The sequence below is a fragment of the Talaromyces amestolkiae genome, assembly GCF_001896365.1.
Source record: "Talaromyces amestolkiae strain CIB chromosome Unknown scaffold5.1, whole genome shotgun sequence".
Lineage (NCBI taxonomy): Eukaryota > Fungi > Ascomycota > Eurotiomycetes > Eurotiales > Trichocomaceae > Talaromyces > Talaromyces amestolkiae.
The window spans coordinates 816,941-834,063 of NW_024468041.1; the positions used below are offsets into that span (position 1 = coordinate 816,941).

Consider the following 17,123-nt stretch of genomic DNA (forward strand, 5'->3'; position numbering starts at 1 on the left):
CCCTTACGGCGCCACAACGCTTTCTCTTAGCAATGGCTCTCTCAAAGTCGAACAGGATTATTATCCTGTTGGTCATCGACACGGCCTTTTTCCTTCTTGAATTAATCGTCGGTATGTTGCTTTTGCTGTGAGCTCTTGTGTTGAAATGGACAGCTTAGTTAATGGGTTCGTTATCCGACAGGTTATGCCGTACACTCGCTCGCCCTTGTTGCCGATTCATTTCATATGGTACGCTTTTCATCGAAACAGCTTGTTTTCTTAGACGATGATGGTCCTGCGGTCACGCCAACACTGGACTATCAGTCAACGGAGAATGTTTGCTAACTCGCCACTGATAGCTCAACGATGTCCTCTCCTTGATCGTCGGACTATGGGCTGTCAAGGTCGCTAACCAAGAGTCCAACTCCAAGACATATACCTACGGTGTAAGTCAATCGACTGTAATGATTCTATGGTTAATAAGTCTAACACAACTATAGTGGCAACGTGCGGAAACCCTGGGAGCCCTCGTCAACGGTGTCTTCCTAGTTGCGCTATGTATGTCCATTTTCCTTGAAGCGATCCAACGACTATTCGAACCGCAAGAAGTGAAGAACCCCAAGCTGGTTATGATTGTCGGCTGCTTTGGTCTGCTTTCCAACATCCTCGGACTGGCTCTTTTCCACGATCACTCGCATGGCCATGGGCCGGAAGCAGAGGGACATGACCACGTACACGGCGACGAGGGAGATTTGCATGCAGCGGAGGAAGGTCATCTCCACGAACATACTACACAGAAGATGGCCGACGAAAGAGAAACCGTTGCTAGCATTATGCCTCAGAACGTGGTGGGCGTTCTGCGTACTGATACCGAAGATGTTGGGGAGCGTCCTCAAATTATTGGCAATGAGAATTATTCGGCTTCGCCATCACAGTCATCTGCAGCAAAGGGCGAACACGCTCGACGCACGTCTCGCGGGTCGAGAGGCTTTGGTAATCTAGAAGGCATCTACGTGCATCCAGGCGACCGATATCAAAACATTATCAATGCCAGCCACCTTGATGACAGTGCATCTGTAACGGAATCGGAAGATAGCGGTGACATTGAGTCTGCTGTGACTGAGCGTACTCGACTTCTTGGAGCTCAAGCCCGTACACCACGCTACGTCGACGGAGACAGTGTTGCAGTTTCGAAGGCAGCTAAGGACGACGCTCATCGAAACCATAACCACGCCAAGCCAAAGACAGGAAAGAAAGCACACGGAGGACATTCGCACGATCTCAACATGCGCGGAGTGTTCTTGCACGTCATGGGTGACGCGTTAGGCAACATTGGAGTCATTGCCTCTGCATTAATCATCTGGCTGAGCCCATACTCTTGGAAATACTATGTGGACCCGGGTATTTCTCTCGTCATCACCATTATCATTCTCTGTTCTGCCATTCCACTCTGCAAAGCTGCCTCCAGGATTCTTCTGCAGGCTGTCCCCGCCGGAATGAGCATTGACCATATCCAGGAGGACATCGACAGCATTCGGGGTGTCTTGAGCTCGCACCATCTGCACGTCTGGCAATTGAGTGACACCAAGCTTGTTGCGTCCATACATATCCAAGTTGGGAGCGAAATCAAAGATGAAGGATCTGACAGCTACATGGAGATTGCAAAGGAGATTCGTCGCTGTCTACATGCTTATGGAATCCATTCGTCCACTATCCAGCCTGAATTTGCTCCAGACACGGATACTGAGAGTCAAACTGGCGGTTCTCCATCCCATGCTACGGACAATACACGCATTCCAAGTAGTGCTAGCAGTCTCCGGGAAGATAACGCTTGCCTTTTGGACTGTGACGACGAGTGTCCTCGTGGACAATGCTGCCCGAAGAAGTGAATACAGCCTTGAAAAATGGTCCTTCACGTCGACTTATATCACCCCAACACTCATTCATATCATACTCATCCATCCATACCATACACACTATTTGTACTAATCACTCGAGACGAGATTTATCAATCCTCCCGATCACGCTTCTACCATGCAGTCTTCCTATTTCCCTCTGCAAAAGCACAGTCGTTTCTATCTCCTTAAGTTATTTCATAACGGCTGGCTTAGTGTATCCCGTTCATTGTTTTGCTTGGATTTGGGCGTCGGTTCTTCAAGGCTTAAAGTTCGTTCATCATGGCGTTTCTGGTGGTAGATAGGACCGGGTTCGTGTCCATGTATTCTTTGTGTTATGCATACCAAATCATTTCATTTATAAACTCTGTCAACGTATGATAATAGGCAAATCGTTCGATTTTCACCACGCCAGGTTTATGGCTAGGGTATCTACGTCGCTGTTGGTACATTCAGAACAAAAATGAATCCATCACACGGTTGAAGCTAATTACACCAAACTACAGAAAATAATAATATCCGCTGACGGCAGCAGCACTATGAAACAACAATCTTCTTCTCTGTTGTAAACTGACTCAACGTCTCATCCGTCAAATTCAACGTATCCTGCACAATCTGCTTGGACGTCAACCCAACCCACTGCGCGAGAGACATGTCTACACCAACTCATCAGCATCATGAAGGATTTCAAGGCCTCAGTCAACGGGGGGAGACATACCAGAATAATGATCCGCCTGCAGAACCTCCAAAACAATCAAAACCTCATCCCCTGTATTCTCAATGTAGTGACTATTCGACTTGGGGAAATATGCCACATCGCCCGCTAGATAATCAAACGTCGTAGCCTCACTTGGTGGCGTGAATAGCGTCGCGCGGCCTTGTCCCTGGATGAAGAATGTCCATTCATCGCTTGACGTATGCCAGTGAATCTCCCTCAAACCCCCAGGGTTGATGGTCACGAGTGCAGCAGAAAAGCTTGAAGCAATTGGGAAACTTAGTGGATCGAGGATTTTGACGCTTCCGCCCTCGAGTTGTCGGGCTGGTTGTTCGGAGAAGTGGTATGAGTAACTTTGGGTTTGTGGGACGGAGCCTGCTGACCCGGTGATGTTTTGGGCTTGGATGTCTGTGGGTGCTGGTGTGCCGGGGAAGATGAAGAGTTTGTCGGAGGGAATATTTTGGAAGGAGGAGACAGGGACGCCGAGGTCTTTAGATAAGACTTCTCTCTGTTTGTCGTTGGTTAGTCACTGTAGTTTCACATTTTGAGGGGAAAAGGATGTACTGGGTTGTGCGCAAAGATCTCTGTTGCTAGGAAGGTATTTGTCTCGGAGAATGAGCCACTGTCAAAGACGAGCATGAACTCGACGCCGTCCTCGAGTGCTTGAATGCTATGCGGGATTCCTCTGTAGCGGTTCAGCTCTTAGATATACCATAGGCTTTGACGGGGAGATGTCGAGATGATGTCTTACGCTGGGAAAAACCACACATCCCCTTTACCGACGTCGTCGATAAATGTCTGTCCATCTTCGTTTACGGCCTTTCGCAATTAGCGTCACTTTCTTCAGAAATGAGGACTCAGACATCAAGAAAAGGATAAATACCTGAATTCTACAAGATCCGTTTAGTACAAGAGCCCATTCGGCCGCAACGTGCCAATGCAACTCCCTGTATCCGGCTGCTTCGAGTCTCATGTTCACGCCAGCCATTTCGGTGGCTGCCGGAAGGACGTCAATGTTTTGTTGACGGGACCAGCCGGATTTGCCTTTTCCTAGACTGTTTTTTGGCAAAAAGAGGGTTAGGTGTACATAGTCAGAATTATATGATAGTGGTTCACGTACGTCACGCCGCTGAGAGCTGGTTGTCATTTAGCAGCGAGCTTTGACTCATGTCATGTTCAGATAGAGAAGAATTGAAAGCATACCTAATGGCCATTGGGCATTGATGGTAGCTCCAGAGTCAGTCCCAGGAGGTGCAAGCTTGTCAGAATACATTTTCTCCATCTCAACATTACCTAAACCAGTCCTTAGCCACCGTTTCCGTACAAATATCTCTTAGACTGTAGAATGTGAATGGTAAAGAACTTACGAGGCCCAGGGTCAGTACCTCCCGTACTCCCACGAATAGGCTGCGGATTCTCAACATCTTCAAAGTTCAGGTACACCCCCAAATTTGCGGCATCAGTCTGTCCCGCAGCGAGCTGATAGGAAATTGTCTCTGTGTTCTCGTTTGATATTGTGTTGGTGGGTGAATAGCCGATTAGGTTTTCACCTCCTCGGAGAGGATTTGAGGATGCTACTGCTGCTGGAGCGGCGATTGAGGGTTTGATTGTTAAAAGGAGAGATGTGAGGGTGGTGATGGTATTGTATAATATCATGTTGGGCAATGGTTGAGAGTTAACTTTACCCAGAAGAAAGAAAAGCTTATGGAAGGATTTGTAGGCCCAGGGATAGGTAAGTAGGTATCTCGATAGTCTCCAGCGGGGAGTTAAGAGGAGGGCCCAATGGCTCCTTTTATAGTCACTCCTCACCTGGGCACATCTGCAACTTACCTTTCAGATACGGAAAACGGCGGTTCTAATTTCATGGATCAAGTTAACGTCAGATACTTGCACTCATGAGAATCTACCCCCCAACAGAAAACAACTTCTTCTCCTCTCTCTCCGCACACCGACGTCAGAAAGGCTACAATTGCAAAAGTCTTACCCCTCACATTTCGCAGGATGGCCAATCGATAACCACCAATCTAGGATCGCAGCGGACTGAGAATGTTGAAGTGTCCATCTTGTTGCTATACTTGGATCTTGTATCACCAAAATCCCGACTTGTTATGTAGTTCCTCGAATTTCATCACATTCTGAGCCCTATATATAGAAAAAAGAATCCATTGATGGGCATATGCGCATCCGAGGAGGTTTACAATATTTGATCTCAATCGAGCACGTGAGTCTAGACGGGGCAGTTGATCTGCATTCTACATAGAATAGAGTGAATGTACTCGCCACTTACTACCTACCTAGGTAAGCAGGGGAGAAACTATGTGACAGTATCCACCGTAGTCAGCCCTAATGTAGGCCGGGGCAGAATATATCACTTTTCAAGATATCTGGTTTACCGAATGAAATGGATTTGTTCAAACAGATATAAATTAGAGCCAGAACTAGCCAAAAAGCTACTCTTCTCCGGCTCTCATTGATGAGTTACCTTCCATTCGTGGCCTGTCACATCTTGACTTTGAATAGGACCGGACAGGAGAAGACAATTGATTGGTGCCCCCATTCAATATCAGCTAATATTGGGTCTCACGGCCGTTGCCCCTCACCTAAGGAATGCAGCCATGCCGTCTTCTATCGATCTATACTCTCATACATTGCGCTTTCCGATTTAGCCGGATCGTACAAACGGTGCCATAATCTAGTAGCTTGTAGCAACCTTCCCCGCTTACCATAGCTCACCTATAGGTCGGTTCAATTTCAACTGTTTGTGACTGTGGCTGCACAATGCAAAATTTCCAATACGTAGATCACAGCTCGGAATTAAAGCTTGGAATTGAGTCGATGGCGAAATGATTAAATGCGGCGCCGAAGCTTATTTATAGATTGATCGACATCTTCGTGGACACACAGCGGCAATTAGGGCTATCGGAGTGGTTGCAATGGTGATTTAAACAACCGACCAATTACGGTACAAGATCACTGAAAAAAGCAAAAGGACTTATATCTAAAAAGCAGAATTTCTAATCAAGCAGATTTGAGAGAATTGATAACAGACAAATAACCGCCACGAGGCGACCCCCTTGTCGTCAAAGTCGGCAAGCGGAAGAACAAGATTTGCTAAGCGCATGCATAGACAAGGATTGTATGCAACATAGGTGTATTCGCGAGCGGAACTCATCATCTACCTCCGAAGTCCTCCAATGAAGTTCGTATATTAGCTGAATCTCATGATGTTGATGTTATTGAGTCTGTAAGCTATGTATTGATGGACCTGCTAGTTTAATGTTTTGCTACAACGGCTTTTATCCAAAGGCTAGAACAGGTATAAACTACAATTGACATCTCATCTGTAGAAGGAGAATACACTCCGATCTATTTAAAATGGAGTCCGGCCATTACAGAGCGGCCTTGGTCAATCTCATGATCGAAGCGGTACCTGCTACCTAGTTTGTTCAAGCCAAAAAGCTTAGTAAAGCTTAGCTGCTTTGGTCACGACAGTCCGTGTTATAATTAGCATTGCATATTAAGACCATACAAAGGCGCCAAATAGCGGAAAAGTGCTCGCTACGCCTCTTTCACAGAGTAACTAGAAAGTAGATGTGATGGGACTAACCATTTACATTACAGTTGCATCCAGTGCTCTATCTCCGCACCATCCGCGCACCATCCGTTCTCACACCTTCTTACACAATAATTGATTCAACTATATTTGGAGTAAGTGACCAGTGAATCGATCGCGGCCACCTGTTATTCAGGACCGTGACGGTGTGTCTGGAATGTATCTGATTCGCCAATATAAATTGCTCTCGGGGAGTCGGGGACGAAAAGTAAGCTAGGAGCTGATTTTTGCCTATTTGGGTAGATTGCGGTATATTGTAAGTGTTGCTATATCTTGCTGTTAGTCAGCTGATCGCTCACCGTTTCTCTTTGATTCAGAGGGTGAGTGACCTTTGAGTCATTATAAAATGGCCATAACTTTAGCAGTGTCGACAGAGAAATGCGTTGAAGTCATCCTCGTGATGGCCTTTGCCTTAACAGCCGGGATGAATAGCGGCGGACACAAACTTAAATTCCATCGCTTTGAAGATCTCCAAATTTCAAAATCTCACTCCCCCGCAAAACAGGAAACTATCTAACTACTGACGAGGATTGTAGTACTCCGCGTGTGGAGTTGTTTTTGAGATTTAGAGTTTTGTCTAGAGACGATCAAAACTTATTAAATTAATCTCCAACTCTTCTTATGTCTCTTGTATGAAGTTTAATGGATGGAAGTGTGGCATCCTTTCCATTGAATAAGACCGGAAGTATAATACTACCTATATAGACTGGAAAAATGGGGAGAGGTGCCTTTCGCGTGTCGACCTCATCGTAATGGATCTCGAACCGCCTGCTGTAGTGGCCAGCCTTGCAAGCAGCGTGGTTTGCGCGGATTAAAGCGGCCGCTGCAGCCCTGCAGTCAGTACCCAGACTATGTTGCTTTATTTGATAGCTGAAGCCACTCCTTTCACCACTAGGTAGTAATTTCCTGCCGTGCTACGTAGATTGAGGGGTTTAGAGTTTAGACTCCTACGTGGGATTTCTACCCCATGTTTAATTCTACTCTGATTGTTGATATTCCGGTACTCTGACTGGACAACTACCAATTTGAGTAGGCTAGTACCAGGAAGACTTAAGAGTCGGAAGTATGAGCGTGGTTTCTTTTTAGGCGAGGAACCTCCAATGTACAAAAGCCTTAGTGTGTGTATATCTCAGCCAGCGTCAATAAAATACGTTGGAGATGAAATACTGTAGCGACCGACCAGATAACCATCGGGAACCGAGTCTTCATCAAAATAGCATTCGATTAAAGAGCTTTCCAAGTCAAAACCCACAGGTCACCAGTCTCCTCGTCTCCCGCAATGTGAAAGCTCGACGTATTATCTCCAGTAGGAGGGTTTCCTCCAGTCACTCCAAGATCCCAGTATTCCCCGTATCCGAGGAAAGGCACCGATGAAAAGCTATAGACCTGCACGTATATTAGAAATTTGAGAGCTGTGAGGTAACTGTATGTATCTCACCGGAGTGGCGGTTGCAGTATCAGCATCAGGGTTGCCACACGCGTAAGACAAGTGGTCATTGATATTACCACCAGAGATGATGTTGCAGTAACCAGCACTTGTGCTGAGAATAGTCGAAACGACCGTACCGGATTGAGTTGTTGCGACACCAGTGAATGTGCCACAGTTTGCAGAGTCAGTGGTCCAAAGACCGGCGTTAGTGAGACAGCCAACGGCCTCACCAACAGTGCCACTGGCCCAAACGGCGGGAACTACATGTCCCTGGCCAGAGAAAACCTGAGCGGAGGTCAAAGCAGACAGGCCGATAAGGCTGACGAGCCCGATGATGTTTGAGTTGAATGACATTCTGACTGGTCGGTTGAGAAATATGTTAGATGGTGTTCTGTTCCCACTCGCAATTGAAATCACACAAACTCGGCACCTAGCGGACGTTTATATACCTTCAATCCAGAGACATGTGGTGTCTTAACTTTAGAACCGAGAAATAAGTTTCTGATTTTCCAGGCACGATTGGGAAATAATTGTACTCTTAATATATGTAACCTACCTGCCTAGGCAACGCCTTGATTAAACCTGCAAACGCGGAGAAGCCATGATGTGAGGACGGAGCATTCATACATTAGCAATCTGTGCTTCTCGTATTACCGTAAGCCTAATCTATTACGGTAGTTATATGCAAATCGCAAATTGTTGACAAGTTCGTGGATATTTCTTATTTTAGTTATTGCGGACTGTATCATTGTTTCTTTGATAACTACTGGGCTATAGGATAGAATTTTAGCCCCTACGCTATGTAACATTGCACATTGTTGATCAATTCAGTGTTCAGTGTAATCCCGGCAAGAATATCCGGTTAAATGGAGCCTCATTAGCTTCCTTTAACATAGACCGCAACCGTTCAAGGTTAGAACCAAAACTATTGTGCATACTCTAAAATCACTCTACATTCATAGTTGGCTGTATAAGCCCCCGGTGGCGGTTTAGTGCCTACTGGAATGAAACATAGCCATAGCGTCGCGGAGTTTCTACTACGTAGTACTTTCTGTGCTTATATATGACCATCGGTATTTGCTCAAGGTGCAAATTGCCGGCCAAGACCTCTATGAAGAATCATACAATGGAAGGACCCGTGGTCTCGTAAACATGATTATGCAAGTCAGATTTTTGAGCAATCTGTTAGCTTTTCAATTGAGTACTGAACAAAGTCTCCAATTGAGATAATTGAATCAAACCGTAGAATACATGACCTCTGGTCTTAGCAAGGCCAAGCAGAGTCTACAGATAGGAGTTGTTGATGAATGACGTTAATTGCGATGGAATTGGACGAATTCTCGTTGTCATCGTTTAGGCCCTTTTACTGTTCTACATACGATGGCGTTGCTCGTGAAGGAAGCGGATGGTCTTTATAAGGCTTTATCGAAAAGAGCAATCGGAGTGCCAAATGCCGACGCCGACGGAGAGATATTATGCCGATTTAGGAAAGACCGACTGTTCCACCCCATCCAGCCCTAACGTGATCCTGTTGTTGTTGTTGTTGTTGTTGTTGTTGTTGTTGTTGTTGTTCGGTTTAAATACTTCAAGCTTGCTCTTTCGAGGATCAATAATGTAACCACTTTTCATCACTTTCATAATCTCTAATTATCTCAGCATAGCAATCCCTATCGCTGTCTGCGGCCGAACACCTTATTTTTTAAATCAATCCCAGAGCTCTTACTACCAAAATACGAAAGTAGACATTTTCTCCCTCACAGATCTCATTGATCTAATATCTGATCATAAATGGTCGTATCTGAGCTCAGTTCCACCGAAGCGGCTCTATCTGAGCTGCCTGCACTTCTACGCAGCTTTGAAGTCATACTGTCATCCGGCTTTGGCTCCAACATTACCAATGAGGAATCTAAAATCCCAGTTGCCGTTGTTGTAGAAGGAGCATTTCCTGAGTCAGAATTCGAGCAGATGTCAGCAAGCACCCCAGTGGTGGAGGCCCTCCTCCTCCAGAGGTTGTAGCTGGGCGGGTCGTAAAGGACGAGGCTGCAAAGGCTCCAGGTAATTGGGAGCTTCCAAGGTGCATGTCTGGCGATAGAAGGATATGCATTGGAGAACGGTAGTGTACCGGTATGACGATGTCATGAAATGCGCGCTAAATTCAAACAGAGAAGTGCAGATCGCAGGACCCTTGACAATCGTCCATCCCATATTCGTTGGACTGAGGCATGGGCGTAACTACTATAGCAGATAGCTTGAGGCTTGAAGTTGCGCACATAATGTTACGTAGGTCACGTCGTGTACAATGCGATGGCTACCGGTATCCCGCATTGCATGGCACTACAACCATTGAGTCGAGAGAGCGAACTGTTCACTTGCCCTGTTCCCATCATCAATCTATCTTGTTAAGATTTGAGGCAATGCCAGATATACCTATAAGGAGTTCTGAAAATTTTGCAAGATGGTACGTATACGCAACGCTATTTTAGAGATAAGTAAACTAATGATTGCATGATCTAGTGTTCTCCCATTGTATCATGGACCCAGCGTCAAAATTCGAATCAAATCAAGTGACTATGAATACACAGTCTCGAAAGATCTTCTCTGCAGAGAGTCTACTTATTTCTCAGCAATGTTTGAGGGTGGATTTAAAGAAGGACAGCAACTCCAAACGATTCTGGAAGACATGGAAGGGGTTGTGTCGGTGCAGAGTCTGGAGGCTTTCTTACAATGGCTATACCTCCGCGACATTAATTTCGATTTGGATGAGCCAGAATATCAAATCTCAGCCACCATCGAGCTTGCTCGGTTTGCAGATATGTGCAGCGTAACAGGAATTGAAACTCATATCGCTCAGTATCTCAAGCGAATTTTGGTCACAAATCCCAATCCCTATACCGTTGCGTATGGGGAAAAAATAAACACCTATTGTGTCACAACTCACCATATCATTTTGGCGACTTTTTTGCCTCGAGGGCACGCGGTTCGTCAAATCCTAGCTGCAGCGGCGGTGGAACGGACTCTTCTCTGTGAAGACGACAAAGTCTTTCTGGAAACTCAAGAACACCCTAGCTTTCGAGCTGATCTTCTCGAAGAAGTTAGGAGGACTCTCAAGGGACTGAGTTTTGGCCTGAGTGTTGCTACTTATGAGGATCCTCTCGACGGCAAAGAAAAGAAGCTCTATAAGTTTCTTGGTTCACGTTTTCGTTATTAGAACTAAAGCTGTCTGCACAGGACTCTTCCACTCTGGATTTGGTTCCAGAGATGGTAAAGCAAAGATTGTAGCAAAGAAAAAAATTTGATCTGCTGTTACTTCCTTGCAGCGTAACAGTGTACGAAGTATACAGTAGTGAATTAATTTCTCGGGAGCATTGAGCTTCTCGAGACGAATGTGGGGAAATCCCATGTGAAACTGACCCATGGCGTGGTCTGAGGTCATTGAGCACATGCAACGCCTCACCGTTGGGCTACAGTACATAGTAGACGCCATTTCTGCGAGCATTCTCGAGCATTCTGAATTTTTTTCCTTTGGCCAAATCATAAAACTTACAGTGTAAATTCAAGCATGTCAACAGAAACTCCACAAACTAGCACGACCCTCATATCATCTACTTCTAGCCTGCTTCTCCTGCTAGATACCTTGGTGAACCTTCCAGTCGACCCTCCTTCTTTGTACTTTGACCTTGAGGGTACCAGACTTGGTCGACTTGGTTCCTTATCTCTATTGATTTTATATGTGGCACCTCAGTTGACAACATATATTATTGACGTCCACAGCATCGGTAGAGATATCTTTACCACCGAAAATAGCAACGGCAATTCACTCAGAGCTGTCCTTCAAAGTCCTACTATCCCCAAAGTTTTCTTTGACGTACGCAATGACTCAGACGCCTTATACAGCCATTACAACATTTCCGTCAATTCGATTATTGATATCCAACTTCTTGAACTGGCAACGCGAAATGGTTCGATGGACTTTGTGGCAGGACTAGCCAAGTGTATCCAAAGGGATAGTACCGCGTCGGCTGCCGTTAAACTATCATGGCGAAGAACAAAAGAGACTGTGACTCGGCTTTACGATCCCTATAAAGGGGGCAACTTTAATGTTTTCAACGAGCGTCCTCTGAAGCCGGAAATTATCCGGTATTGTAAACAAGATGTCGAGCTATTACCATCCTTATGGGAAGTCTATAGCTCTAAGCTTCGGCGTCCCGACATGGGCTGCTGGAGACAGATGGTGAAACTGGAAACGCAGGAACGCATTAAACTCTCACAAAGCAAAAATTATGACGGACAGGCGAAAAGCAAGGTTTGCGGGCCGTGGGACTCAATTAACATTGAGGAATCGATAGAGGATTGGAACCACGATGTAACAATTTGGGGTGTACGTGCGCACATGGTTTTGGATAAAAACGACCACTGGGTGTATTCTTCTCAAGGGGGAGCAAGACAGAGCTCCGTTTTCACATTGGTAGGTATCAATTGACTTGTAGCTATTATTTTCATTCGATGGATCTTTTCGCAATATGTTTATTCTTGTATGTAGTATGACTTGGTGCATTGTTTAAGTTTGACATGTTCCTTACAATTAAGTGCAGTTTGATTCTCATTCCTCTATAGAGGTTCCGAGTTGACAGAGCTGAATATTGACTAGTATACTGATCGCGTGTTCTATTTCTCGCCTTTCCTCGTTCAAACCGTAGTTGTTACTCTGAGGGTGCAAACTACTGTATGTATAGCAAATCTTAGCAATAGATCCCTAGATAGGTTTCGTCCTTTCACGTAGATTCCTTGATTCTTCGACTGAGCACTGAACGAGTTTCATGTTAAGGAGATTGCAACAATCCGTAGTAGGCTTAGCAAGGCCAATCAGAATTCACGGGTAAGTTCCCGCGTAGTATTTCCATCCATAAGGTGAATGCACTGGCGTCCACCTGTGAGATACCACTACCTGTCTGATTGAAAACGGCTTGATTCAAAATAGCATCGGAAATCTTTGATGCCATCAGTTTGCCATCTTTGATATTTGATCGATCAAACACGACAAGAGCGTATCTAGGGCAAACGTCCGGCCAGGAATCTGGCTTTTTGGCCAAAAATGCTCCAATCTCCCGATGCGGTAACTCACACTCTAGATTGAAAGATGTAATTTGTATAATGGAAGACTTCACATGTTCAAGCGCCTCAAGAGTGGTCTCTTTGATCAACCCTTCTGTATGCTGTAGAGTACCGAGGACGTCTTTGATCTGCGGTGTACTGTTTTTCCATTCGTACTTCGGTCTACCTCTTTCGAAACTGGCATAATCTTGAGATAGATCAAGATGGAGATTTGATAATCCACTTTTGGCTGACTCTTCGTGACACAGATCTCTCAAGATTTGAGAAACATTGAGAAAATCGCTTCGAGAGCATACATGCTCTCCCCTGTAATTTATTAGAGGGCGACCGATACTACTGATTCTTGCTAAAGTCTCAACTGTGTTAGATGAAGCTATTATGCATGTCAATTTTCGCACCAGCCCCCAATCATGCTGTCGAAAGTAGGATTCGAAGGAGAAATGAGCGATGACAATGTCATCATCGACATCGCTGTTGTATGGTACTCTTGCACTCTTAGCACCGGTCCACCACGATTCCAGATACCGCATAGTGCTTCTTCGCGTCAAAGTTCGGTTTGTTCCACAAAAAAGCATAACGAGTTTCCCAGCCGCCTGAGCAATATCCGAGGTAGTGGATGATGATGTCAAAATTCTCATCAAATCGCCTTGGGTTTCAGGAAGGGTTAGTGTACGAAACAGAAACGTAACGTCGTTTGCATGTCTAATCACAGCATGTTGTATTTCGATTTCGGTTGATATGGCATCGCTCAGATCTTCATGGCCCGAGTCAACCATTTCCACGTCTAATACCGCCAGCGTGTCGAAAGAGCCAGTGACAGCATCGTATGTTGTGCTTGGTGTAGAAGCCTCTTCGCTAGATGGATTTGATTCATCAAGGATTATGATGTTTTCATTCTCATCATTGACGAAGTGATTAGTGAATCCGAGATCGACGGAGTTCCCAGTAAGATCGTGGTCAGGGTGAGAATTCGGTAAATCGCTATTTCCGGCCGAAGAATCCTCACCACTTTGATTCGTAAATGTTTCTTCTTCAGAGAATAGATTATAAGAAATGTGACTGTCTGCTGGGATCACACCTGGTGTGATCCCTCTTGAGTCCAATGCGGCAGACGCAAAACATTTCATGATTTCTTTTCGATAGATTTCCCGTGCCCAGTCGCATATCATATCAACGATAATGAGGAGTTGTAATGCACTGTCTTCGCGAAGGATGCTTCCATGCCAAAGATCAATGATTCTCTAAAGCTTGTAAGAAAGTGAAGAAATAAACAAACGGCTATATACTATAACCTACTGTTCTGGGACCATCAGGAACACACGCATATATTCTCCATTCATCACCTTGATTGGCCAAGAACCATACCAAGGGGTCAAATCTCGCTTCTGCGGTCGTTGGGACGTTGTTTTGAATGTTAAGCAGCGTTCTTAATGGAAAGGCGCTCTGTTCTTCAACAGATGTGAAACCTGGACACCCGCGCTCAGGTTTGGCCTCTAGGAGAAGAAATGGAAAGGAAGGACTCGAGCTCTTCTCAAAAGGTGTGTCTACTATGCCTGGCTTATTTGACAACAGACTTCGGAGTTTTACTGTTTGCCTCAAGCCGATGACATAGTCAGGCCGCCGAGGACGTAGTTCAGGGACTGAGCTATCAATGACAGGCTCATGACCTCGATACAGAAAAAGGAGCTGGAGTTTCTTCGGTGACTGGTAGTCCCTCGCATCAGTAAAAGATCTGATCGCCGTGGCCAACCGTATTTTACCTGGTCTCTCATTCTATCCACATGTCTACATCTGCAGAGCATTGTCCTAGCTCTCTTGTTCTGCAACTTTTCCGCTGCTAATGGATGAAGCGGATCAAGATGGAATTTAGAGACCCAACGTCTCTTATGGCAATGATCACTAATTGGTATCACAGTTAATTCAGAGTTCCTGTAACAGATAGTTTCTTCTTTACCAGGGTATATCCTTGTGAAAACGATCGAGAACAAGATTCTCAGTGCGACTCCTCCAGGTGGCTTCATTGGCCAAGGAGTTTCGCATGTCGTATGCAACACGGATAAGTTCGGCCACTCGCTCGGGAATTGGATTGAGAGGATCATTTGTATCATTCTCCTCGTTTGCTAATTCTTCGACGAATCTTTCATATTTGATATTTTCGATTTCTCGAATCTTCCGAAAAATCGGCGCGTATTTGAGTGGCCAATGCCGTGGTGCTATAGGCCCATCAAAGACTATTTCGTACTTCTCAATAAGATTATGTCTTTCACGCAGGTTTTTGACCGATGCATTCTTTCGCGGAGCCATGATTCACACACTACCCGCATCCAAATAATACGTATATATCAGGATAGCCTTCGAACAGCGTAATAGTATTATTTAATGGAGAAGATAAGCCGGTGGGACCTATGCCGCATTCTTCACTTGTGAACGCCTGGCGGCAAGGAGGGGTTTGAATCAAGAAGTGTGTCAGATTCTTGCAAGGAACAGAAGCTGCCTACTGCGCCACACAGTTTGCGCAAAGACCAGAATCGGCCCAGTAAGCTCTAGTCATATCAGACGAGGCTGACTTTCAAGATTACTACTTTTTGTGGCCAATAGTTCGTTTGTCGTTGAATATTGTTTTTAATATGCATAAATTTCATGAGCTAACGACTCAACTATTCGCTTTGAAAGAAAGATGTGGTCAATATACCAAGGTACTGGTTGCGAGAAGAAAGAACAGAACACCTTTTTTTTCATCAAAGTTCAGACTCTAGTCTAAAACAACAATAGCCTTACTATACAGACAGAAGTCTAATCCAGTAGGGCTCTCAAATTGAATCTCCAATTCATAGTCAACAACACCTTGACGTGGGGTTTTGCGTAGATAAATAGCAGGAAGAAGACAGGTCTGTATAGGTTCTGCGTTCGATGGCATCGCAGCACTGTCCCCATGCTTAGTCTCGGCTATCATGGAAGCTTTGTCAAAAAATGTACCGGGAGGGTAAAGCACGAGGGAAAACAATCCAGTACTAGAGAGTAGATCCCCTTTTAATCTGAGAGCGCGCTTGAAAATATCAATGAACCTTTTCTCGCGTCTTGAGCTTTCTTTGACTCCTTCGCCCCAGGTATGGAAGCTGTCTTGTGAATGACGTGGGATATCTTTAATGTTTGGAATCAATGGTGCGAGAGCATCAGACAGCATAGAAGCCAACTCTTTGGCTCGTGCTGGAAGGGCATGGTTCAAGTAGTAATCGCTATCGAAGAACAGCCTATTAGCTGCTATGTCAACGTTTCTCAAGGCATTACTGCCGTCTGAAATAAGCTTAAATTAGCTTGGATTTCACGTCGACTTGATTTCAAAGGCTTACCTATGCTCGATATGTACTGGCGATACATGTTCAAAAGCGTCGACGATCTTGCTATTGTAGATTCAAAATCTGTTGCAAAGACCCACTCACACAAAGCCGAAGCAGATAATGCGCAAACGATAGCCTGAAGACCATTCTTTCTCAATATCGCCTGCAATGTTTCAGGGTTAACTGGAGAGGAAGGACTGATCCCCAGAGTTCTCCTTGAAAGTTTCAGAAGAACATCTTCATGGTCCAGATCAGGTGTCCTCGCAGTATAATTATCATCGTATGACAATAGTATCTTTTTGGTTTCATGATGGATAGAATACATAGTATTCTCGATATCCTCTTGTTTGGGTGCGTGATGTTCATTATCAGATAATCGGCTGAACTGGGCGTTTTGTTGCCTTTCACTCAGGGAGTGCCGTAGTGCTTCTATTTGCCTCTCTTGTTGGTACAGCAGATTTCTATCTGCTGGATTTTTCTCCGAAAGAGCGTATTGTAGACACTTGACGTCGTCAGCGTATTCTGCACACCTGCGTTGACATTCTCTCAATGCCGTTTCCAAAGATGAATTCATGGTATGCATTTGCGAATCGAATTGTTCCCGTTCCTCCTTCAACTGAGATAGTCTGTTCTTTAAATCCTTAACCTCTTCTTCAAGTCTCTTTACTTTGACCTCTGAAGAGGAAGACTTAAGGTTATTTTTTGCTCTTTTGTATAAGCTGGTATCCGTAGTTGGTGTTTTGCTTCGGTCCTGCGAGACTCTTTCGTTATGAGAGGTCGGCAAAAGGAGATCGTCGTCTATGGACATGTCGCTATTGCCAGGTATTATTACGCGTATGGCAGGAAAAGGAGGAATAAGAGTTTCATTATCGCCGTCTTCGTTTTTTGGACTTAGCGTGCGATTTGAATCGGTGTGAGAGCTCTAGAATATCGTCAGCAACAAGAGGTACGAACAGCAACATAAATCCTAAAAATCTGGACGCCAGAATTACCTGATCTCGAACACGACTCTTCCTTGCAAGTGGGCTGGTACTCTTCGTTG

General features: G+C 45.0%; 4 protein-coding genes across 4 annotated transcripts; 2 read left to right on the top strand and 2 right to left on the bottom strand.

Moving 5' to 3' along the window:
- Positions 1-32: 32 nt before the first annotated feature.
- BHQ10_003384 (uncharacterized protein) lies at positions 33-1,868 on the top strand (the record flags this gene model as incomplete). The annotated part of the gene is made up of 4 exons (XM_040875634.1): positions 33-111; positions 182-228; positions 339-425; positions 480-1,868. The coding sequence occupies 4 exons, from the start codon at positions 33-35 to the stop codon at positions 1,866-1,868; spliced, it is 1,602 nt and encodes a 533-aa protein (XP_040731888.1).
- A 543-nt stretch (positions 1,869-2,411) lies between these two features.
- On the bottom strand, positions 2,412-4,245 carry BHQ10_003385 (uncharacterized protein; the record flags this gene model as incomplete). Its single annotated transcript, XM_040875635.1, has 8 exons — positions 2,412-2,530; positions 2,593-3,097; positions 3,154-3,274; positions 3,341-3,408; positions 3,473-3,644; positions 3,710-3,725; positions 3,793-3,882; positions 3,957-4,245. 8 exons carry the CDS (start codon positions 4,243-4,245, stop codon positions 2,412-2,414), a joined length of 1,380 nt encoding a protein of 459 aa, XP_040731889.1.
- Positions 4,246-7,426: 3,181 nt separating this feature from the next.
- On the bottom strand, positions 7,427-7,985 carry BHQ10_003386 (uncharacterized protein; the record flags this gene model as incomplete). The annotated part of the gene is made up of 2 exons (XM_040875636.1): positions 7,427-7,588; positions 7,641-7,985. 2 exons carry the CDS (start codon positions 7,983-7,985, stop codon positions 7,427-7,429), a joined length of 507 nt encoding a protein of 168 aa, XP_040731890.1.
- Positions 7,986-9,419: 1,434 nt separating this feature from the next.
- On the top strand, positions 9,420-10,839 carry BHQ10_003387 (uncharacterized protein; the record flags this gene model as incomplete). Its single annotated transcript, XM_040875637.1, has 2 exons — positions 9,420-9,640; positions 10,146-10,839. 2 exons carry the CDS (start codon positions 9,420-9,422, stop codon positions 10,837-10,839), a joined length of 915 nt encoding a protein of 304 aa, XP_040731891.1.
- Positions 10,840-17,123: the final 6,284 nt, after the last annotated feature.